At 44.0% G+C, this 25,660-nt stretch overlaps 1 protein-coding gene and 1 non-coding gene across 2 annotated transcripts; one reads left to right on the top strand and one right to left on the bottom strand.

Annotated features, from left to right (window-relative positions):
- Positions 1-6,628: 6,628 nt before the first annotated feature.
- LOC130865641 (U6 spliceosomal RNA) lies at positions 6,629-6,740 on the top strand. The gene has a single exon (XR_009056192.1). It is a non-coding gene; the product is annotated as a U6 spliceosomal RNA (small nuclear RNA).
- A 12,150-nt stretch (positions 6,741-18,890) lies between these two features.
- Positions 18,891-24,728, bottom strand: LOC130865165 (sialic acid-binding Ig-like lectin 13). Its single transcript, XM_057756040.1, has 6 exons — positions 24,299-24,728; positions 23,846-24,115; positions 23,581-23,628; positions 21,066-21,317; positions 20,699-20,792; positions 18,891-19,095 (listed from the first exon to the last, which is right to left on the bottom strand). The coding sequence occupies exons 1-6, from the start codon at positions 24,726-24,728 to the stop codon at positions 18,891-18,893; spliced, it is 1,299 nt and encodes a 432-aa protein (XP_057612023.1).
- Between the last annotated feature and the right edge of the window lie 932 nt (positions 24,729-25,660).

The following is a 25,660-nucleotide window of genomic DNA, read 5'->3' as shown; positions in this document are numbered from 1 at the left end:
TCCCCAAAGAAATATATTTTCTGGCTTCCATTTTAAAGTTAAGGCATTTCTAAAGTATCCAGGCTGGTTTAATTTGGCAGGCCTTTCCATAATCCAGTGTCTCTCAGCAGCTGCTGTTCTCCGTTCATTATCATTCGAAGAGTACAAAATCAACAAGACACCATGTAAGATCCAGACACTGTGCACTTTCCATCTTTATGTGTGTTTTTTATATTATTTTATTTTGTCTTTAAAGACTTTATCTTATTACTTATGAACTATTTTTCTATGACTATCTATGCCCATTTTCTTTTCATTTTAAAGCCTACACACATCTTTTAAACACACTGTAACCTGCTTTGAGCTTTTTTCCCCCATCTTTATCTGTCTTTACTGAACAGCTATAGCGTTCTAACTGCCATGTCAGCTGTGGCACAGTTCAGTTAAGCACATGGCTCTGGCATATGCTACTGGCAGCCAGCTCCAACCCACAGCAGCAGCTAGGAGCTACATCTCTGCCCCAAGTCTACCCAAGAGACCATTTCCATGTTCTGACTTTTTTGTAAAGCTTTCTTGGGTCTTATGTAGATACACATGGCTAGACATGTGTTGCCATATGTAGGTAGATTGTTCTTTGAGTTGCCAGCTCACAAAAATGAAAAGGAAATGTATTGTTAATTATGACAGCTCGGCCTTCACTTAGGCTTGTTTCTAACTAGCTCATACAACTTAAATTAACCTAGTTCTATTAATCTATGTGCTGTTATGTGGTTCATAATGCTTCTTCTGCATTTCTTCCTTCATCGATGTCCAGAAGGAGACTCCACTTTCTTCTTCTCAGAGTTCTCTGTGCCTAGAAGTCCCACCTAACCTCTTCCTACCTAGCCAATAGCCATTCGACTCTTTATTAAACCAATCACAGTAACACGTCTTCACAAAATGTGAAGAAATATTCCACAACATCTTGTGTCATTCTGAGGATGACATGTGTCCCCACTAGGAAGTTGTTCACACAGTCTGCCTTAACTCACAGGGCATGGTCTATAGGGTGTAAAAGATGCGGAGATACACAAGATGGAAGAAGAGCAGGGAGGCAAAGCTTGTGCCACCAAAGAAAGCATCTTCCACCCTGTGCACCACGACAGGGTCTGGACCTACAGAAAGCTTATATTACCGCATCACTTATGCTATCACATTTCCGTGACAGGGTGTGACACAGGTTTCTGTTCTGTCTGGTCCCGCAGCCATTCAGTCCCCAGATTATAAACTGGTTGGCCTATTAGCTCAGGCTTCTTACTAACATCTTATAGTAACCCATAATTCTTGTCAGTGTTAGCCACGTGGCTTGGTACCTTTTATTAGTGAAGCATTCTCATCTTGATTCTTCTGTGTCTGTGTGACAACTGCAGATTGAACCTTCTCTCTTCCCAGAATTCTCCTGTTCTTGTCGCCCCGCCTATACTTCCTGTCTGGTTACTGGCCAATCAGCATTTTATTAAACTAATACAAGTAAAAAAATTTGTCTCACAGCAACAGGGCATGCCCTATCTGTGGACCTAGGTCCCCTACAAGGTGTGACAGACTCTGTAAGGATACATGAGGAGTAAGGTACAAGGAAACCAGATCTCAGTTTACTATAAGCTACCCTGTATGGTCATCAGATTGGAACTTGTTTATTTTGTCACCCCTCAGTCACCTGTTTATCCTCTCTCTCCTGAAGTAAACTGCTAACCTTGTCCCCTATCAGTCACCTGTTCATCCTGCTCCTCTTTGTCCCCTCTTCGTCCTGTCCCTCAGTCCCCTCTTCACCTTGTCCCTCAGTCTCCTGTTCACCCTGTCCCTCAGTCTCCTGTTCACCCTGCCCCCCCCCTCGTCTCCCGTTCACCCTGCCCCCCCCCCATTCTCAAACAGGGCAGGAACCTGGAGGCAGGAGCTGATGCAGAGGCCATGGAGGAGGCTGCTTATCAACTTGCTCCTTATTGGTTGCTCAGCCAGCTTTCTTATAGAACCCAGGACCACCAAGTCAGGAGTGGCACCACCCACAAGGGACTGGGCCCTCCTCCATTGATCACTAAATGTCCTACAGGTTTGCCTATAGCTCTACCTTATGGTGCATTTTCTCATTTAAGGCTTTCTCCTCTCTGATGAGAAAATTTTAGTGTATATAAAACTGACATAAAACTAGCCAACACAACATCACCTAGGCCACTGTTCAATATGGATAGTATTTGTTTGTTCTTTGGAAGACCTGCTAAACAGACACAAGATCTAGGTGCAACATGCTACTTTGGGCATTCTACACACAGGGAAATTAAACCTTGGGGAGGGCACCTCACAAGGCCATCCCTCTGTTACTCATGACCTCCAACAGGGCTCTTTGAAAGACATGTATGCAGGGCACTGATCCATAGGAGGGCAGCAATGAAGAGATGGGCCCTGTATTTCGGGCTCTAGAAGGAGGAAGGCGGGTTGCTAAATAAAGAGAGGCACTCAAGTGAGCCGGAAAGAGACACTCTTTTCTCTTTTCCTCCAATTCTTTCTCCCTGTGGGTCTCAGCATGGTTGGGATGGCATAGAGATGCCATTAGTGCAAGATGTGAGGTCATGACAGTGCCATGAGCACTGGGTAAGAGGTGTCCTTCACAGAAAATTGCATGGGGCATCCTGGGGCTACTAGATGTGATCAACAACTACAAAATATGGCATCTCCTGATTCCAGCCTGTTTTCTAGTTCTGATTAATGTCAAGGTTTCCCCAAAGTGCTCTTAGCACCCACCACACTCACCTTCCCCATACCCATCTCGCTGCCCCTCCTTTCAACGTCCATCACACACTAAACTCTTCTCTCCAAGTTTCTAGACCCACTTAATTCATTCAGTTGAATCCCAGGGTCATTGTTATCCCTAGCTTCCTGAATCTGTCAGCAAGTGATAGATATGTAGTAGGAGCGGCAGGCTATGTTCCCGCCCAGATCCCACACGGCTAGCTTAGCCCCGGAAATAATAACACACAAATTGTATTCTTTTAAACACTGCCTGGCCCATAAGCTCTAGCCTCTTACTGGCTAACACTCACATCTTGCTTAACCCGCTTCTATTAATGTGTGTAGCACCAAGAGGTCGTGGCTTACCGGGAAGGATTCTAGCTTGTTTCCATCTCAGAGAGGAGAGCAATGGCGACTGACCTCACTGCCTTCTTCCCAGCATCCTGTTCTGTTTACTCCGCCTACCTAATTTTCTGTCCTATCAAAGGGCAAAGGCAGTTTCTTTATTTAACCAATGAAATCAACACAAAACAGAAAACTCTCCCATAGAGATACATCCAGGCCTACTTGACCCCTCATCACCTGGGAGCCCAGTACCCAGCTCTGCACTCTCCTCACAGTGGCTCTGTTCGGTGACTTCTTTTACCAGCCTTCTCCCACCACATTTCCCTGACTCTGAGTGATGGGGGGCCCAGGGTGCTCTCTGTGAACATGTCTCTTCTTTGTGGTTTTATCCAAATGCCTAGGGTCCTCAAACTCTGCTTCAATTGGGCCCCTCTTCTATCTCTAGATCTGAGCATCAACTGTTCATCTCTTCTTGGATCTCTCAGATCTTCCTTATCCTTGTAGGAGCAGGAGTAATAGTTTCCCTTCTGAAAGTTTACTTCGTCTACAAGACTGGTCCTGTCAGTCACTGGCAATTCATTTAGTTCTTGAAGTTACTTGGGTTGTGATTTCTTACCTCTAGGGACATCACTAGCATCTGTAGATATATGTGCAACCATATTTGATGTTTATGACTCTGAGCTAGAGACAGTTAGCCATCCTGAATTACAAAATCTAGGCAGTCATTTCTGTGTTGGCTTGTTCCTCAAGTGACCTTACTGAACTAACATAGGCGAGGGTTTCTCCATAGCTGTTTATATGAAGCCCCTGCTCTAGTCTTCCCCAGACTTTGTAATCTAGCCCTCCCCTCAGACCACATGCAGTGTTGCCAGTTGGTAGGGACCTACTCTAGCCCTCTATTGCTTGTCTATACGAGGTCAAGACAAGCAATCAGCCCGGCTAGGATGACCTTTCGCAAGGGAGCCCAGCTGAATTCCACCAGATGGCAGTTTGTTAGCTCAGAGAACAGTCACTTACAACAACATGACATAAGGGGACACGAGAAGAAGAGATTCAGAGGGAGCCAGAGATAAAAGGGAGAGGGCAGGTGGGGTGGATAAAGAAGGCAAATATGAGATAACATGATCACAAGATATTATAAACATGTAATGAATTGCTAAAGAGTGCTGGCAAGATGGCTCATCAGGTAAAAGTGCTTGCCCTAAGTCTGACAGGTGAAAGACCTGGATAAATCCAGACCCCCCTAGCAGAAAAAATAGAGCCAAAAATCTAAGCAGGGAGAGAAGAATCAGAAATCTAGGATTAGCAGGTTAGTGACTCTGTTTCAGATACTAGCTGAAGATAAGGTTAGATTGTAATCTTGAGAATAATCTTGAGAAACAGGGAGTTGCCCCCTTGTGATTATCACTGGTATTTTCGGAATTTTCAATGATCACTGGTATTTTCTGAATTTTCCAGTAACGCCCTCCCGACCTCCTTTGGATTACTGGGTTGTGGTTTCTTCCCTTAAATACCCCTTCTCCCAGCTACTTGAGGTTGAACTCCTCCCCTGCATGGGATATGAGTCTCAGCCCCAGCGTTGGTACCTGTCAATAAACCTCATGTGATTGCAGCAAGGACGGTCTTCGTGAGTTACTGGGGGGGTCGTGTTATCCCGAAACTTGAGTGAGAGTCTCCCCACAGCGGGGTCTCTCATAACACAAGCTTGATCCCCAGAGCCCACGTGTTGGGAAGAGAGAACATTTGCTGCACGGTAGTGTCTTCTCTGTACACCATCCCACAAAGCAGACGTGCTAAAGAATGCCACTGTAGACATTCAGGAACCAAACACAAACACACCCTCTGGGCACCCACCTATTCATTTGTGATCTTATGTTCTCTTTCCTTTCCTTTTCACACTTCTTTTGTAACTGTTTTTATGATGTAGTATAGCAGCTATTTCATAAAACTGGAATGATGTCCATGTACTGCTTGAAGTTATTCATATCCTGTGGCTGCAGACACTTGTTCTTAGCTATTTTCTCCTCTTTCAGGAGAGCAGGCTGTTGTCCCAACACGTGTATGTCACATGAGGAGCCGACCAGTGTATCTGGGAAAACATGGTGAAAAAGGCAAAGTCTGGAGCACACAGGAACACCCTGGAGGGGATGGACCCGGGGCAGCTCAGCAGGCTGCATACAGCCCATGGGAAGCCAGGTCTCACTTCCTGGAAACTGAAATGTTATTTCTCCCTTATAAAAAGGAAAGTGGTAGCAGAATAGGGTGTGACAAGTGAAGAACCTGTACAGGGGGACATCTGCTCTATCTAGGTGGTCTATCGAAGGTGTCCTTCTAAGGAGAAGCATAGGGAGATGGGTACACATTCCAGGTGAGGCCTCATGACCACAGAGGCAGAGATGGGAGTGGTGGAAGAGGCTAGGATGACAGAAGCCTCCAACAACTGGGGAAAAGAGAGGCTGATCCACTCCATAGAGGGATGGCCATGTGATACACAGATAAGTACATGACTTCAGATTCCCATGTCCCTGAGCCATGAGAGAGAGATGTGTGTTTCTGCTGTATGTGACTGTGTCAGGTGCCACCAGAGGCTCTTGGGAACAGATTTTTCAAGTAGTTCTCAGAAACCACAGAAGAATAGGGAAGCAGAACCTCTCCCCACAGCCGTTTTTTTTGCAATCACTTTTCAGGTTCCTTGTCCTGCCTCCCCCATCTCTGAAACTTCCTCTGTACAGCCACTCCTTTCCTTCCAGACAGCTGCTGTCAGTGACCCAACATCACATAACACAGCGGCTCAGAGTGGATGGAAACCTAAATACAAGCCCCTGAAGTGCTGATGGGAATATCACTGGCTCATGTGACACTGGTCTATAAAACAATAGTTTGGGGGACATTATAGAAACCGTAGGAAATAAATGGTAAGTAGAAAAACAGGGTTTCATTTTTAAAACTAAACTTCTGTAGCCTTGGTTTCGAAGGTTCATAATCCCATCAATTTACCAACTGGGGTAGAAGAATCATACATTCCAGGCCAGCCTGGACTGTGGAGTAACCTCAAGATAATCCAGGTAACTCAGTGAGAGTCTATCTCAAAATAAAAGTTGCAGAGGTCCAAGAGTGTCAAAGGGTACTTACGTAGTATGTTTAAAGTCTTACATCTCCATCACATCCTGCGTGCTGGAGGGGTGGCTCAGTGGTTAAGAGCACTTGTTGCTCTGACAGAGACCCTGAGTCCAGCTCCCAGAGCTCATGTCAGGCAGCACACAGTCACATGTAACTCCATCTCCAAGAGATCAGAGGCCTTCTGTAAGCACAAGTACTTCTCTCTCTCTCTCTCTCTCTCTCTCTCTCTCTCTCTCTCTCTCTCTCTCTCTCTCTCTCTCTCTCTCCCTCTCTCTTTTACACACACACACACACACACACACATACAAATAAAATAAAATCTTAAAAGAAACAAGTATCAGTCCTGATAAATAAATATATACATCCAATACATACACATGTGAATTTATATGAACTTCTTTGCAATAAGAAAGATGAACGTGTGCTCGCTTCGGCAGCACATATACTAAAATTGGAACGATACAGAGAAGATTAGCATGGCCCCTGTGCAAGAAAGATGAACGTGTGGCCAATAGGAAAGGAAGCACACATTACAGAAGCGACAAAACACTGACCTAAGCTGAAAGGAAAGAGCATTTATTAAAAGGCATCTATACCAGTAGCATTTAAAGTAGATAGACTTGGACACAGGTAGGTTAAAAAAAGGACCAGCCTTACTAATCTAATCAACACTGCTGTGCTATGCCCCCCCCCCCTTATGAACAACTTTTATCCAAAAGGAAAGGGAGCAACTGTAGCAATGACTCAGCAGTTAGGAGCACCAGCTGCTCTTCCAGAGAATGGTGAAAAATCCAAGCCACAGGGCAGCTGTCAGCAACCATTTCAACCCCAGTTCCATAGGATCTGGTGCTTTCTTCCAACTCCTGCGGATACTGCCTGGATCTGTGCAAAATGTCCATACACATGAGATAATGATAAATTAATTTGAAAAAAGAAAAAATGAGAGCTCCAAGGATGTGAGGCAAAGAAAATGTTTTTACACTACTGTGGGGACATAAATTAGTACAGACATTGTATTAATCAGAATGAAGAGTTAAAAAACAATTAAAAAATGGAATGACCTCAAGGCCAAACTGTAATTGGAAGCACTGACCGCTAAAGGGAATGGAGTCGATGCCTCAGTGAGACACCTGCACCTCTGTCCATTATAGTCAAGAAAGAGAATGTCTGTCAGTGGGGGACTGGAAAGGATGGGGGATTAGATGGAGAGAAAGGGGGGAAGAAGAGTAGAGGGAGAGAGGAGACAGAGAAGAGAAGAAAGGAAAGGAAAGGAGAAAGATTATTAATTATAATAATTTAACTTTTTTCTTTTTATTTTAATTAATTTATTTCTTTTAAACTATCTTTTCCCACTTTACATGTCAAATGCAGTTCCTACTCCCTCCACCTTCCCCCTTCCCCCCACAACACCCCATCCACTCCTCAGAGAGGGTAAGGCTTCCCATGGAAAATCACAAATGTCTAGCACAGTGTTTCAAGGCAAGACCAAGGTCCTTCCCACTATATCCAGGCTGAGCAAGGTATCCTTCCAGAAAGAATGGGTTTCAAAAGGTCAGAACAAGAAGTAGGGATAAACCTGGTCTCACTGCCAGCAGCCTCACAGTCTGCCCCAGGCATACAGCTGTCACCCACATTCAGAGAGCCTAGTTTGGGCCTATGCTGGGTCCTTCACCTTCAGGCCGGAGTTGGTGGGCTTCCATTAGTTCAGGTAAGCTGTTTCAGTGGGTGTCCCCATCATGCTCTTGACTTCTTTGCTTGCATTCTGACTCCTCCCTCTCTTTGACTGGATTTTGGGAGCTTGGCCCAGTGCTCCACTGTGGTTCTCTGGATCTGCTTCCATCAGTTGCTGGAGGTAGGTTCTCCCTCTCTGTCCTTCCACCGTCTCAGACCATCCTGTTCCCTCTAGTTCTCCTCCCCCCTTGCCTTCTCCTCTCCTCCTCTTCCTCCTTTCCTTCTACCCCCACCCCCATGCTCCCAATTTTCTCAGGAAACCTTGTCTATTTCCCCTTCCCAGGGGAATCTATGTATTTTTCTCTTAGGGTTCTCCTATTTACTTAGCTGCTCTGGAGTCATGGACTATAGAAAACCTTTGCTTTACAGCTAGTATTCACCTGTGAATGGACACATACCATGCTCATCTTTCTGGGTCTGGGTTGCATCACTCAGGATGTTTTTTCTAGTTCCATCCATTTGCATGCAAATTTTAAGATGCCATTGTTTTTTAACACTGGGTAGTATTCCATTGTGTAAATTACCATATTTTCCTTATCCATTCTTCTATTGAGGGGCATCTAGGTTGTTTCCAGGTTATGGCTATGACAAATAAAACTGATATAAACATAATTGAACAAATGTTCTTGTAGTGTGGTTGAGCATTCTTTGGGTGTATGTCCAAGAATGGTATTGCTGGGTCTTGTGGTTTAGGTTCCCAGTTTTCTGAGAAACTGACATACTGATTTCCAGAATGGTTGTACAAGTTTACATTCCCACCATCAATGGAGGAGTGTTTCCCTTACTCTGCATCCTCTCCAGCATAAGCTATTATTGGCGGTTTTGATCTTAGCCATTCTGATAGGTTTAAGATGGTATCTCAGAGTCATTTTGATTTGCATTTCGTTGATGGTTAAGGATGTTGAACATTTCCTTAGGTATCTTTTTGTTGTAATAAGAGCGGCAGGGCTGCATCCCCGGCACCCGGCCGCCCACATGGCTAGCTTATGCCCCGAAATAATTACACGGAAACTGTATTCTTTTAATCACTGCCTGGCCCATTAGTTCCAGCCTCTTATTGGCTAGCTCTTACATATTGATCTGACCCATTTCTAATATTCTGTGTAGCACCATGAGCTGGCTTACCAGGAAAGATCTTAACCTGTGTCTGTCTGGAGTGGGAGAATCATGGCGACCCCCTGACTCAGCTTCTTTCTCCCAGCATTCTGTTCTGTTTACTCCACCCACCTAAGGGTTGGCCTATCAAATGGGCCTAGGCAGTTTATTAATTAACCAATGAAAGCAACAGATTAGAAAGAAATCACTCCCACATCATCTTTTAGCCATTTGAAATTCTTCTGTTGAGAAGTCTGTTTAGATCTGTACCCCATTTTAATTGAATTATTTGATATTTTGATGTCTAGTTTCTTGAGTCCTTTATATATTTTGAATATCAGTCCTCTGATGTGGAGTTGGTAAAAATCTTTTCCCATTCAATAGGCTGCTTTTTGTCTTATTGATTGTGTCCTTTGCTTTACCAAAGCTTCTCAGTTTCAGGAAGTCCCATTTATTTTTTGTTTCTCTCAGTGTCTGTGCTACTGGGATTATATTTAGGAAGTGGTCTTTTGTGTCCATGCATTGAAGACTACTTCCCACTTTCTTTTCTATCAGGTTCGGTGTGGTCGAATTTATATTGAGGTCCTTGAACCATTCGTGCTTGAGTTTTGTGCATGAGGATAGATATGGATCTATTTTCATTCTTTTGTATGCTGACATCCAGTTATGCCAACACCATTTGTTAAAGATGCTTTTTTTTTCATTGTATAATTTTAGCTTCTTTATCAAAAATCAAGAGTTTATAGATGTGTGGATTAATATCTGGGTCTTCAATGCAATTCCATTGATCATCCTGTCTGTTTTTATGCCAACACCAAGCTGTTTTTATTACTGTAGCTCTGTAATAGAGCTTGATGTCAGGGACTGTGATGCCTTCAGAAATTTGTTTATTATACAGGATTGTTTTGGTTATCCTGGGTTTTTTTTCCATATGAAGTTGAGTATCATTCTTTCAAGGTCTGTGAAAAAATTGTGTTGGGATTTTGATAAGGATTGCATTGAATCTATAGATTGCTTGTAGGATTACCATTTTTATTATGTCCATCCTACCAATCCAAGAGCATGGGAGATCTTTCCATTTTCTTATATTGTCTTCAATTTCTTTCTTCAAAGACTTAAAGTTCTTGTTGAACAGGTCTTTCACTTGTTTGGTTAGTATTATCCTGAGATATTTTATTTTATTTGTGGCTGTTGTGAATGGTAATGTTTCTCTGATTTCTTTCTCAACTTTTTATCATTTGTATATAGAAGGACTACTGACTTTTTTTTTTAGTTGATCACACATTACTGAAGGTATTTATCAGTTGTAGGAGTTCCCTGATAGAATCCTTGGGGTCACTTATGTATACTATCATATCATCTGCAAACAACAAAAGTTTGACTTCTTCCTTTCCAATTTGTATCCCCTTAATCTCCTTTTGTTGTCTTATTGCTTTACCCAGAACTTCAAGAACTATGTTGAATAGATATGGAGAGAGTGGACAGCTTTGCCTTGTTTCTGATTTTAGTAAAATCACTTTGAGTTTTTCTCCATTTAATTTGGTGGTGGCTCTTGGCTTGGTGTATATTGCTTTTATTATGTTTAGATATGTTCCTTGTATCCCTGATCTCTCCAAGACCTTTATCATGAAGAGGTGTTGGTTTTGTCAAATGCTTTTTCATCACCTAATGAGATAATCATATTTTTTCCTTTAGTTTATTTATATAGTAGATTACATTGACAGGTTTTAGTATGTTGAATCATCCCAGCATCTCTGGGATGAAGCAGACTTGATCATGGTAGATGATGGTTTTTATATGTTCTTGGATTCGATTTGTCAGTATTTTATTGAGTACTTTTAAGTCAGTGTTCATGAGGGAAATTAGTCTGTAATTCTCTTTCTTGGTTGAGTCTTTGTGTGGTTTCAGTATCAGGGTAACTGTAGCCTCATAGAACAAATTTGGCAATGTTCCTTCTGTTTCTATTATGTGGAACAATTTGAGGTGTATATGTATTAGTTCTTCTTTGAAGTTCTGGTAGAATTCTGCCCTAAAACCATTGGGCCCTGGCCTTTTTTGTTAGGAGGCTTTTTATGGCTGCTTCTATTTTGTTGTAGTTATAGGTCTATTGAAATTGTTGACCTGGTCTTGATTAAATTAGGTATGTGGTACCTATCCAGAAAATTGTTCTTTTCTTTTACAATTTCCAATTTTGTGGAGTACAGGTTTTCATAGTATGATCTAATTATTCTCTGGATTTCTTCAGTGTCTGTTGTTATGTCCCCCTTTTCACTTCTGATTTTGTTTATTTGGATGCTTTCTCTCTGCCTTTTGATTAGTTTGAATAAGGGTTTGTCTGGCTTGTTAATTTTCTGAGTGAACCAGCTCATTGTCTCATTGATTCTTTGAATTGTTTTCTATTTTATAATTTCAGTCCTCAATTTTATAATTTCTTGTTGTCTACTCTTCCTGTGTGAGTTTGCTTCTTTTTATTCTAGAGATTTAAATGTGCTATTAAGTCACTACTGTGAGATTTCTCCACTTTATTTATATAGGCACTTATTGCCATGAACTTTCCTCTAAGCACTGCCTTCATAGTGTCTCATAGGTATGGGTACATTGTGCCTTCATTTTCGTTGAATTCTAGGAAGTCTTTAATTTCTTTCTTTATTTCTTCCTTGACCCAGGGATGATTTAATTGAGCACTGTTCAATTTCCATGTGTTTGTTGGTTTTCTGAAGTTAGTGTTGTGAAATTCTAACTTTAACCCATGGTGATCTGATAAGATACAGGGGGTTATTCCAATTTTCTTTCTTTTTCTTTTTTTTTTTTTTTTTTGGTATCTGTTGTGGTATGCTTTGTTACTGAGTATGTGGTCAGTTTTAGAGAAGGTTCCAAAAGGTGTTTGGGTGGAATGTTCTATAGAAGTCTGTTAAGTCTATTTGAGTCATGACATCTGTTAGTTCTCTTATTTCTCTTTTAAGTTTCTGTCTGGTTGACCTGTCCATTGGGAAGAGTGGGGTGTTGAAATCTCTTACTATCAGTGTGTGGGTTTTGATGTGTGATTTAAGCTTCAGTAATATTTCTTTTACATATGTGGGTGCTCTTGGATTTGGGGCATAAATGTTCATGATTGAGACTTCATCTTGACGGATTTTTCCTGTGATGAGTATGAAGTGTCTTTCTCCATCTCTTCTGATTGATTTTAGTTTGAAATCTACAACAGCTTGTTTCTTGGGTTTATTTGATTGGAAAATTTTCCCTCAACCCTTTACTCTGAATTAATGTCTGTCCTTGAGTCTTTGAGGCTGAGGTGTGTTTCTTGTACACAGTGGAAGGATGGATCCTGCTCTTGTGTCCTTTCTGTTAGCCTGTATCTTTAGAGGTGAATTGAGTCCATTGATATTAAGAGATACTAACGACAAGTGGTTGTTAATTCATGTTATTTTTTTATGGTAATGTTTGTGTGTTTTCCTTCTTTGGGGTTTGTTGATGTGAGGTTATCTATTGCTTGTGTCTTTTTCGGTGCAGTTAGCTTCCTTGGGTTGGAGTTTTTTTTCTAGTACTTTCTATAGGGCTGGGTTTGTGAATTGGTATTGTTTAAACTTGGTTTTATCATGAAATGTCTTGTTTTTTCTATCAAAGGTGATTGAAAGCTTTGCTAGGTATAGTAGTCTGGGCTTACATCCATGGTCTCTTAATGTCTGTAGCACATCTGTCTGGGACCTTCTGGCTTTCACGGTTTCCATTGAGAAGTTGGGTGTAATTCTGGTAGGTCTGCGTTTGTATGTTACTTGGCCTTTTTCCTTTGCAGCTCTTAATATTCTTTCTTTATTCTGTATGTTTTTGTTTTGATTATTATATGGCAAGAGGACTTTTTTGTCCAATTTACTTGGTGTTTTTTAAGTTTTATACCTTTGTAGGCATATCCTTCCTTAGATTGGGAAAATTTTCTTCTATCATTTTGTTGAGTATATTTTCTGTGCCTTTGAGTTGGAGTTCTTCTCCTTCTTCTATCCCATTTTTTCTTAGGTTTGGTATTTTCATAGTGTCCCAGATTTCCTGGTTTCTTTGTTTTAAAATTTTATTGGATTTATCATTTTCTTTGACCGATGAAACTATTTTCTTTGTAGTATCTTCAACATTTAAGAGTCTCTCTTCCATCTCTTATATTCTATTGGTTATGCTAGCATTTGGTAGTTCCTGTTCATTTATCCAGATTTTCTATTTCCAGAATTCCCTTGGTTTGTGTTTTCTTTATTGCCTCTATTTCAGTTTTCAAGTCTTGAATTGTTTTCTTCAACTGTTTGATTGTTTTTTTTTTCTTATTTTTCTTGAGAGATTTACTGATTTCTTCCAATTTTTTGTTTGTCTTTTCCTCTATTTCTTTAAGGGAATTTTTCATTTCTTCTTTAAGGGTCTCTAACATCTTCATAAAGTTATATTTAAAATCATCTTCTTCTGCTTCTCTTGGTTAGGACGATCAGTTCTCCCTGTTGTATGAACACTGGATTCTGGTGTTACTGAGTTGTTCTTTAGATTGTTGAATGAATTTTTGCACTGGCTCCTACCCACCTCTTTCTCCAATTGGTGCTGGTAGTGTCTTTGCTTCTGGTCCAATACTTGCCATTGCTGTCTGTGCCTTAGGGAACTGCTCTTAGTCTGCTCTGTGCAGGCACTGTCTGTGTCTCAGGGAACCACTGAGGTCTCTCTTGGCCAGCCCTCTTGGTTCACTCTGTGCAGCTGCAGCCTGTGCTTCGGAGTTCCTCTGAGGTTACAGGGAATGGGTTTGGGGGCAGAGTGGGCCTTGTAGCTTACAGGGTTCGATCAATGGAGGAGGGCAGTTAGAGCAGACTACCTGTAGGAAGCTTGCCTGCTGGCCGGCTAGTGAAACTGAGGTAGTTGGGCAAGGGGCCTGGAGTTTTGCCCAGGTACTGATGGCCTAGAGAGTGGGGTGCCCAACTGGCTGGCTGCTCACTCACCTCTTGATCCGCTCTGTGCAGTTGCAGCCTGTGCTTCAGAGTTCCTCTGAGGTTGCAGGGGATGGGCAGGTTTGGGGGAAGAGTGGTCTTGTAGCTTATAGGGTCCGATCGACTGGGGGGCATTGTTGGAGGAGCCTACTTGCAAGAAACTTGCATACTGGCTGGCTAGTGAAGCTGAGGGAGGTGGAAGAGGGCCTGGGATTTTGCCCTGAAAATTTTTAATTTTTATAACAATAATAATCATATTATAAGAAGAAGACTTAAAAAGCAAAAAACTTTACCATTTGCAAAACAGATGAACTTGAAGGATGTTACACAAGACAGGTAGAGAAAGATGGTTACCACATTGTGATAATTTATGTGCAATCAGAGAAAGTTGCAGTTTCCAGCACATAGTGGATGATGCCAGAGACTGAGGGCAAGAGTTCAGTTTGGTGAAACTACAAGCAACCCTTTGAGAGCAGGGGAAGGTGCTGGAAATCGGCCACACCGTACGATGACCACACTTGAGCTGGATATTTCAAAACTGCTCAGTTTAAACTTTAAGTTTTCTGATAGCAAAGCAAATAACAGCAAGCAGCAACAGAAACCAACGAGTCACTACAAGAGCACAAGAGTGCTTGCTCAAGTGTAAAAGCATTTGTGAGTGAGGGTGTGGGGTGAGTCTTGGTTCACAGTCCGACTCCGGTCTCAGTGAACTTGTACTCCAGAGCTCAGGCTGTTCAATATAAATAAACACAGCTTCTATTTGTCAATAATATAACTAAGATGATAAAGGGAAGAGGTGAATATTCACAAAAACGGCACTCTGTTGCTGAAAGGACTAGCCTCCATGAAAATGGCACCTGCTGTTGGAAGGACCAGTCTCTAGCAGTTCAGGACCTGAAGGGGAGCCCGAGTCAGAGACTACTCAATTGACATTTTTATCTGAGGGAGTAAAACTTAATTCTACAGGTGGAGAAAACGGGGAAACCACACACACACACACACACACACACACCATCTCTTTTCTTTATTTTTTCAAATATCTTTTTGAAAAATTGTTTTTATTGAGCTACATATTTTTCACTCCCCTCCTTTTCCTCTCCCCTCCCCTTCTACTCTTCTCCAAGATCCCCATGCTCCCAATTTACTCAGGAGATCTTGTCTTTTTCTACTTCCCGTGTAGATTAGATCCATGTATATCTCTCTTAGGGTCCTCTTTGTTGTCTAGGTTCTCTTGGGTTGTGAATTGTAGGCTGATTTTCTTTGCTTTATGTCTAAAAGCCACTTATGAGTGAGTATGATACTTTCTTTCTGTGTCTGGGTTTCCTCCCTCAATATGATGTTTTCTAGATCCATCCATTTGCATGCAAAATTCAAGCTGTCATTATTTTTTTCTCCTGTGTAGTACTCCATTGTATAAATGTACCACATTTTTCTTATCAATTCTTTAGTGGAGGGCCATTTAGGCTGTTTCCAGGTTCTGGATATGACAAACAAAGCTGCATTGAACATAGTTGAGCACATGTCCTTGTGGCACGATAAGCATCCTTTGGTTGTATACCTAAAATGGGTATTGCTGGGTCTTGAAGTAGGATGTTTCCTAATTTTCTTAGAAATCACCATAGAGATATCCAAAGGGGCTGTACCAGCTTATATTCCTACCAGCAATGCAGCAGTGTTCCCTTTATCCCACATCTTCTCCAGCATAAGTTGTCATCAGTGTTTTTGATCTTGGCCATTCTTACAGGTGTAAGATGGAATCTCAGAGTTGTTTTGATTTGCATTTCTCTGATGACTAAGGATGCTGAGCATTTCCTTAAGTGTCGCTGCACCTCCTCCAGGAGGGCCTTTTCCCTTCACTACAGCTTTGGTCTAATGTTCCCTGACGTTTAAGACTGACGTGGGTGTGATGGAATGTAGGGGGAGGGATTTGGTGGAGCAGTGAGGTCACTGGACATGTGCAGCTGAAATGGTTCATGGACCCCTGGCTGATACCTCTGTCTCTTCTGCCTCTCCGAGCTTTCATGGGGTGAACAGGCCTCCACCACGTGTTCCCTCCACCGTGGGCTGAGACACCGCAGCATGGCAAGGACACAGGACCATGAAACCTTTGAAATCAGGAGCCAAAAGCAACCTTTCTCCTTGTGAACTGTTTTCCTCGGGCATTTGATGACAGAGACAGGCACATTCTTCTTCCAGCTGTTCCAGACCCTACTGGGGCATGTTCTGAGCAGATCAGCCTTAGGATTCTGTTAGCATGAACCCCAGTCATGGCTCTGCCTCTTTCAAAGGCTCTTATTTCTTTTTTTCCATCAATAAGAAATTTACTTATTTTTTTAAAATCCTAATGCTGGCACTGTCTAGAAAATTGTAACCGTTTTATTTATAACTGCTATGAAGCTGAACTGTTGAAATGTGTCCACTGAAACATTTTGTTTGTATTAATGCTTTGCATCGTGTGTTTATATGAAAAATTCACACACAATGAAAATGAAAAAACCGCCAGTACCTGATTTCTGTTCCCTATTTTTCCACTCGCAAACATATATTTAGGTATCTTCTGATCCCATGGAAATATCTAACATTCAGAACTACTGATAACAGGAAGAAGAGGAAAAAATTTTGAGAATGTAATTTTTTTTCATAATGGACTCTTTATTGTTTTGTTTTGTTTTTATTTTGGTTTTTGTTTTTTGTTTGTTTGTTTGTTTGTTTTGTTTTTCGAGACAGGGTTTCTCTGCTGCTTTGGAGCCTGTCCTGGAACTAGCTCTTGTAGACCAGGCTGGCCTCGAACTCACAGAGATCCTTCTGGGTCTTCCTCTGCCTCCCGAGTGCTGGGATTAAAGGCATGCGCCACCACTCTTAAGAGCATTCTCCATGTCAACGTGTAGAAGAATGAAAATAGATCCATATCTATCACCATGCACAAAACTCAAGTCCAAATGGATTAAAGACCTCAATATTAGTCTGAACACACTGAACCTGATAGAAGAAAAAGTTGGAAGTACTCTACAACATATGGGTACAGGAGATCACTTCCTACGTTTATCCCCAGCAGCACAGACATTAAGGGCAACATTGAATAAATGGGACCTCCTGAAACTGAGTAGCTTCTGTAAAGCAAAGGACACTGTCACTAAGACAAAAAGGCAACCCACTGACTGGGAGAAGATCTTCACCAACCCTGCAACAGACAAAGGTCTGATCACCAAAATATATAAAGAACTCAAGAAACTAAACTTTAAAATGCTAATGAACCCAATAAAAAAATGGGGCACTGATCTGAACAGAGAATTCTCAACAGAAGAAATTCAAATGGCCAAAAGACACCTAAGGTCATGCTCAACCTCCTTAGCGATAAGGGAAATGCAAATTAAAACAACTTTGAGATACCATCTTACACCTGTCAGAATGGCTAAAATCAAAAACACCAATGATAGCCTTTGCTGGAGAGGTTGTGGAGAAAGAGGCACACTCATTCATTGCTGGTGGGAATGCAAACTTGTGCAACCACTTTGGAAATCAGTGTGGCGATTTCTCAGGAAATTTGGGATCAACCTACCCCAAGATCCAGTAATACCACTATTGGGAATATACCCAAGAGATGCCACATCAAATGACAAAAGTATCTGTTCAACTATGTTCATAGCAGCATTGTTTGTAATAGCCAAAACCTGGAAACAACCTAGATGCCCTTCAATGGAGGAATGGATGAAGAAAGTGTGGAATATATACATATTAGAGTACTACTCAGCAGTAAAAAACAATGACTTCTCGAATTTTGCGTGCAAATGGATGGAAATAGAAAACACTATCCTGAGTGAGGTATCCCAGACCCAAAAAGAGGAACATGGGATGTACTCACTCATAATCGGTTTCTAGCCATAAATAAAAGACATTAAGCATATAATGTGTGATCCTATAGAAGTTAAATAAGAAAGTGAACCCAAAGAAAATCATATAGTCATCCGCATGGAGAGGGGGAAGTAGACAAGATTGCAGGGCAAAAACTGGGAACTTGCGGGTGAGGTGGCATGGGGCAAAGGGGAAATGGGATGAGAAATATGAGAAGGGGAGGATGGGAGGAGCTCGGGGGATTGGGATGGTTGGGATATAGGAAGGATGGATACGGGAGCAGCGAAGTATATATCCTATCTAAGGGAGCCATCTTAGGGTTGGCAAGAGACTTGACTCTAGAGGGGTTCGCAGGTGTCCAGGAATATGTCCCCAGCTGGTACCTTGGGCAACTAAGGAGAGGGAACCTGAAATGACCCTATCCTATACTGATGAATATCTTGCATATCACCTTAGAACCTTCATCTGGCGATGGATCGAGGTAGAGACAGATTCTTAATTTGGAGCAACGGTCTGAGCTCTTAAGGTCCAAATGAGGAGCAGAAGGAGGGAGAACAAGAGCAAAAAATCAGGACCACGAGGGATGCACCCACCCACTGTGACAGTGGAACTGATTTATTAGGAGCCCACCAAGGCCAGCTGGTCTGGGACTGAATAAGCATGGGTTGATTCCGGACTCTCTGAGCATGGAGGTCAATGAAGACTGATGAGAAGCCAAGGACAATGGCACTAGGTTTCAATCCTAATACATGAACTGGCTTTGTGGGAGCTTAGCCTGTTTAGAAGCTCACCTTCCTGGACGTAGATAGAAGACCTTCGTCTTCCCGCAGGGCAGAGAATTTGGACTGCTCTTCAGTATCGAGAGGGAGGGGGAATGGTGTGGGGGGAGGAGAAGAGGAGTGGGGATAGGGGGAGGGGAGTGGGGGGAGGGGGCAATATTTGGGAGGAGGGGAGGGAAATGGGAAACGGGGAGCAGGTGGAAATTTTAATTAAAAAAGAATAAAAAATAAATAAAAGAAAAAAAAAAGAGCATTCTCCACATACGCGGCGTGCTAGCTACGTTTCTTTTGGCATAATTGTGATACGTTTGGCATGGATAGCACACAGGTTGGTATCTTCAAAAAGGCCACTTGCCTCCCGCAAAGCACCAATAGCTGCACTCTGGAAGCGCAGATCTGTTTTGAAGTCCTGAGCAATTTCTCGCACCAGACGCTGGAAGGGGAACTTGTGAATCAAAAGTTCACTGTATTTCTGATAGCGTCTGATTTCACAGAGTGCCAGTGCCAGGCCTGTCACAATGAGGTTTCTTCACCCCTCCAGTAGAGGTCGCGCTCTTGCGGGCGGCTTTTGTAGCCAGTTGTTTCCTGGGTACTTTATCACCGGTGGATTTTTGGGCAGTCTGCTTTGTACCAGCCATGGTATGGGCCCCTATTTACTTACTCCCTCCCCCTTTCTCCTTCGGCAGGAGCTTGGCAAGCCAGAGGCGGCGCTGACCTTAGAGAACTGCAGAAGGCGGGGATGGCTGAGAACACAATTCGGCTCTTGTTTCTTACCATGCACTATAGATTAGCATCTTCCCTCTGCCCTCCCTCTGCCTCCCTCTGCTCTAAGTCTTCCTGTGAGTACTACACTGTAGGCCAAATTTTGCCTCTGAGCCATTGCACTCTTCCCCAGTCCATCTCCTTGAAGCATCTTCCTCCACAGATTCAAAGAGGTGCCTCCTGTCGCCCTGAGAGCTTTCCAGGCATCCTGTCCCTGTCACCAGCTCCTCTCTTGTCTGCACACTCACATCTCCTGTTGACAAGTCCCAGTTCACTGCATATTTTTATTCCTGTTCTCATCTTTATATCAGCAGTCAATCTTTGGTAACAGAAACGGGAGCAGTTCTGTGTCCTGAGGCATGCCTGGCACCCATGAAAATGGTCCATATGTAGTAATAGTCACTTGTGCACATGGCCTGAGATGTATGACAAGCACATTGCCTACCCAGAGTAATATGCAGCTAGAGGCTGGGGTGCTCAGGTTAGGGAGAGGAGGGAGAGGTGGGGGAAGGGCTTTGAGGTGTGGAGACTTCCAATAAAGGGGGCTGGGAAGGCAGTGAGAAAAACTCATGACGCAGTGACGGGAGAAAACGGGGAGGAGTCCAGCAGCACATGGACCACGCAAGCCCCCGCTGCATGCCGTGATGTCTGCCCAGCTCCATCTATGGTGAAAGTTCAGGATTGCTCAGGAAGCAGAGGCAGTGGGTGACAGTTGCATCGGGAAGTTCATTCTGAGGGCAGTGTCTAGAACATGGAGATAATGGATGAAGGGAATTCTGTGACTAGGAATATTTGGGAATCAGAGATGGTCAGAATTCAGGTAGAGAAATGGGTATGGGTGACCCAAGATGAGGAGAGGGTGGGAGAGGGGGAGAGAGGGAGAAAGGGAGGGAGGCCAGGTTCGTAGCATGAGGGTGGAGACAGCTCACGGTAGAAACCCACCAATGGATCTGGGTACAGATAAGACCAGGAAAATCATGTGATTGGCAGGGACAAGGGTTTGAATGGGATTGGGCCATGTTGAACCAGGCAGGTTACTCTATGGCCATTGAAAAGGAGGATCCCAAAGAAAATGAGACAGATCTACTCCACTTACCCAAGAAACTGATGGTCATGTCTGAATAGTCCCTGTGCACTGCTGCCCTTGCTGTTTTCTTCGACGAGATCTCACTCTGAGGGAAGAGACCAGGGCCTCCTCAGAGGACACTCTGGCAGCCACCTCACTGCCTACAGTTCCCTTACTGTCCCACACCCCAGACCATTTCTAGTACTGCAGGACTGAGACATCAGGTGGTTGATGTCCTCCCTCGGGATAGCACTCACCTGAGGACAATTAGGCACAGCCCAAGAAGCAGGACTTTAACAGCAGCCTCTACCACAGCTACCAGAACCACTTCTGCCATCGGCCCCAATTTCCCTGCAGAAATGTGGTCAGTGCTAGCATCACGAGCTAACCACCACCCAAAGACCTTTCTCTCTCGGTAGGCCCCCTCATCTCTGAACGTAAGACCATATGATCCCAGGAGTACCCCACCTCACACCCTGACTATCCAGACTCTGAACCTCAAGCACATGGGTGTGCATTGATGGGAGGCAGAGTAGGGCCCACTCTTTTCCCTTGCTGTTGAGTGACTAAGGATCCTGACCCTCCTGAAGTCAGGGGTCACATTAGCAGTCCCTTGACACTCACACTTTAAAAATAGAGACATGTGCTGAGATCCGAGAACGTTCTGTGCGTTACAGGTGAATTTCCCTTCATATCTCAGGTGTTCTGGGGACAGTTCTAACAACCCAGGAGTTGAGGACTGTATGGGACTCAGAATGATGTTTTCATGGACCCAGTTGAGCCTGGCAGGAGGGTTACTGTCAACAGTACAGGCCATATGAAGGGTCTCTCCTTCCAGCAAAGTCAGTGTGGAGCCATTTCTCAGGGCTGTGGATGCTGGAGAGGAAGAGACATGGAGCCATTAGTGACAAAGAAGTCAAGAGGAGAAAGAAGATCACAGAAGGAGATGAGTAAAAGTTTGGTGTGGATAACTGTCCGTGTGGATTCAGTGAAACAGGTACAGATGCAGGCAAACCCTCTGGTGAGTCCCACCCCACTCTCTTTCTCTCTCCACACCCGCTCTGTGTGTGTGTGTGTGTGTGTGTGTGTGAGAGAGAGAGAGAGAGAGGGGGGGGGGAGGGAGGGAGGGAGAGAGAGAGAGAGAGAGAGAGAGAGAGAGAGAGAGAGAGATCATTTTACTGTTTGTATAACTTGTGTGGAAGGGGCCTTCTGACACTTTTTGAGTTTCCCAGCACTGTACATGTTGTGGTCCAGGAGTGCTTGCTGGAGGAAGGATATCTGTCTAGCTCTGCACAAAGTGAGGGTCAAGCTTGAAGCCAGGACATGGTGAAGGCGGAGGAGGACAGAGAATGCAAAGCTGCACAAGGCAGAAGACATCAGAAAACACCGGAACGACTCGGGTTTAATGGAGAATGTGGACAAGGTCAGTCTTTAGAAGGTCAGACATGAAGTGGTGTGTGTGTGTGTGTGCATGTGTGTTTCAATAAACTCACACATGGAAATCATAACATGTGTCTGGGTAGACCAATATGACTATAGAAAATTCCTTCTGATTTCTACAAAATACTGCATTTCATGAAAAGGGATGAGGATAGTGTGAAATACATTTATAATTCATTTCAAAAGGAATTAGTGATTCCTTTTGGCCAAAATTAAATAATTTGAATAATTAAATAATAAAAGTGAATGACTCTGGAAATCTACATATAGAATATTTGTGGTAGTTCCAGGAATGAAACACAGTGGTAGTGCAGACAGATGTGGAATCCCAGCTCTCAGCATTACAGCTCGGTCCTGGGCTGGGCTACATCACTGGTCTATAGAAAAACTTATCCTGACTCTGCCATTAAGGTCTGAATTCACACAGGAAAAATGCTCATTGAATAACATGGAGGCTCTGGGGACATCATGGAAGAAGGGGAGGAAAGACGTAAGAGCAGGAGGGTGGAGAGGAGTGCTGCGAATCCAATGTCTCATGGATATATAACACGGAGGTTTCACGCATGAACTGTGGCTACCTGAGAAAGACCTGCACTAGACTGAGCCCACGAACCTTCTGTTATGGGAGGCGAGGGCTTCAGAAGGGCTACCCATCTCTGGGAAGTTAATGTTGCTGACAGACAGTGGGGAGGACTGGAGAAGAAATTGTAGTCCTCACTAGTGTAGCCACTGATAAGTTACCCTTGCTCAAATAATTAACCTCACCCCACACTCATGCTGATAATGGGCCACACAGAAAAGACATGGAAGCAGGAAGGGGCTTGATAAGAAGGGTTCCATTTGGGAGGGAGAAAAGGATAAGAGAGGATAATGATGAATAATACCAAAGCTTGTGTGTGTGGAAGAACAAATACAAACCACATAGACATTGCCATTGTTTCTCTATTGGTGAAGTTCAAATGATCGCACCCCACCCACAGGAGGTGAGACTGTAGAAAACATATGTTCTCACTCCGCAGTGCTGGAAATACAATCCTGATGGAAAATATCCTACCACTTCTCTCAAAATTTGAATTTATTCCACTGACTAACACACGTTTGTGAACATAGACTTACTGTGCATTTCTGTTGATGTAACGAAATTAGTACCATGGCTGCCTATTAATACAGGAAGAGTTCATCCATATAAGGTGGACCAAAGCCTTGAAGAACAAAAGTTATATGAGCTCTTAGCATTTAGTTCCTTCTCAGACCTTCAGGTGGGTAAATCTAGGCTCTACTCAGCCTATGTAGACACTGATCACACCTTGAAGGGGGACTGAGATGCTAGGGAGAGATCACCATGCATTCCAAATATTTACCCATATGCAAGTGTCTCTGTCCACAGTCACTCAAATTAAAACTCTAGGGGAAGAAAGAGCTGAAGCTGGAGTGAATCAGCCGGGTGAGAAGGACCTATTATGTCTGTTTGGCTACGTTAATACTGCCCTGTGCTGTTGTGCTCAAGGTTAGTGTTCAGCTCTCCTAGGGAGTGAGGGGGATTTGGGGACAGACGCTCAAGTGGCCAATATAGATTCATTGGGGGGAAGACACTGTCTCCCCATAAGAGATCGCTGTATCCAGAGTGAATCTAGTAGGGACAGAATTTGCCCTTTGATGAACAGGCCCTGCATCCACCATCTAAAATATTTTTACTTACCTGAACCAACTCCTTTGTAGATAATCATGGCTAGATTCCTTGGAGCATCTGAGAAAGGATGACACCATAGACCCATTAGTGGAAAGGTTAGGCGGACACCCTTCCTCTGGCCTCAGGAGCTGCCTAGGTACGATGGTGGGGTCCAACTGGTTCCCTCAGGTCCCGCATCCATATTCAATAACTTGGTGTACAGACCTTAATCTCATCCCCACTATCCTTTTGAGATTCTTCCCATCAAAGACACAGTGTCCCAGCCCAGCCTCACATGACACGTTGAGACGGATGGTCGTTCTTGTGGTCACACCAGCTCCAGGCAGGGTCACCTGACAAGTGAGGTTGGTGCCATGGTCCCGGGGCTGGGGGGTGACAGTCAGCACTGAGGAACCAGCGGTGTTGGTGCTCAAGAGTGACACAGAGGAACCAGTCCAGGAGAAGGTGGGGGACCCACAGGCCCAAGGCACAGAGCAGGTCAGGTTGCTGGGACGGCCAGCCTCCAGGGTCTCCGGGATAAGGATGTTGGGGGTGTTAGTGCGATCTAGTGAGGAGAGGGGAGAAATGGAGGATCAGGATGGGGTGAGGCGCAGCTTCAGGCGAAGCCCCAGCTCTGATCGAGCTTCTCCCCTGAACCCTGATACGCAGACCCAGCTGCTCCCAGGATGGAGTCCTACCCCAGGCCTGCCCTGTGGAGCCCATGGCTTCTCTGCAAGTCCTGCCTGACCTGTCACTTGCAGAGTCATCATGTCCTGAATATAATTAAACCTCGCTTTTCCTCTCTCCAGGCGAAAGAAGTATGACCCCGTGTCGTCCTTCCTGGTCTCTCTGATATACAGGGAGCAGTTGTTCTTCAGTGGTTCTCCGAGCAGGAAGAATCGGTCCCGGGTCGAAGCCAGTACTGACCGCTCTGGGTTATTTGTGGCCACTGGAGGATTCTGCTGTACATTGGCTCCCCTCTGGAACCAGTATCCATGAACTGGGTCTGAGTCAGTCCATTCCTCCTGGCGGTAGGTGAACTTACAGGGTACCTGGATACACAGGCCCTCTTGCACCACCACAGTCTTTTCCACATCCAGGCTGTAACCCTCTATGGCCTCAGCCCCACCCTCTACCTCCTTCATCCCCCAGAGCAGCAGCAGCCACAGCGGCAGCATGTCGAACAGAAGCTGCAGGGCCACCACAAGTCTGACTCTCTGGGCTCTTCTCTGAGGAACTAAGAGATGCAAGACCTGGAGGAAGCCCCACCCGAAGCGGGGTGAGGCCAGGACAGTGGCTGCTTTGGGAGGAGGAGCTTCCACTGCCTGGGCCACCCACTACCCAAGGCCACTTCTGGAACCCTAAGAACAACATGCTCCACAATTATCCTCCCACCCTTCCTCCCTCATCTCCGCATCATCCTTTCCACTGGGTGATATTTTCTGCACGGTGAAAATGGGTCCCCTTTGACCACATCCCAGAGCTTTCCTTGAGACTGTGGATATCGGAGGAGATTGGAAGCTGACAAACAGTGGGGTGGAGTGTGTGCAGTATTTCCAGTGTTCAGTGGAGGAAGTTCAAGACTCTGGGGACATGATGCTGGGCAGTACTGGAACAGAAGCATACAGTTCTGGTGTTGTATTCTCAGAGGACCTGGAGTGGAGACCCCCAGATCTCACATTAAATATCAAAGCTGGACATGGGGGCATGCATCTGTCACCCTAGTTTTATGGCCAAAGTGAGGGACTCTGGGTTCAATGAGAGACTCTCTATAAAAAGCAGATGGTGGGAAGTGAAAGAGGAAGATATGTGAAGTCTACCTCTGGCCTCCGCAAGCACAGGTCAGCAAACCCCACATGCAGGTCTCCACACATATATGTGAAAACAAAGCAAGTATGAATGCTACACACATGGGCATAGACACAGGCATCTACACAATTACATACATGCATATCCTTTCATATCATCCAGTCATCACTCAATTGGTTGACTATATGAAGTATTATAGTCCTACAGTAAATTTGTCAACAAAATGATTTCCCGCCAATGATTACATGAATAACCAGGTAACAACTTGTCTCACTCAGACTGAACATCCTTAATCCAGAAG

Source organism: Chionomys nivalis, chromosome 23 (genome assembly GCF_950005125.1).
Source record: "Chionomys nivalis chromosome 23, mChiNiv1.1, whole genome shotgun sequence".
Lineage (NCBI taxonomy): Eukaryota > Metazoa > Chordata > Mammalia > Rodentia > Cricetidae > Chionomys > Chionomys nivalis.
The sequence above is the reverse complement of the archived record's forward strand: the minus strand, read 5'-3'. Positions and strand labels throughout refer to the sequence as shown.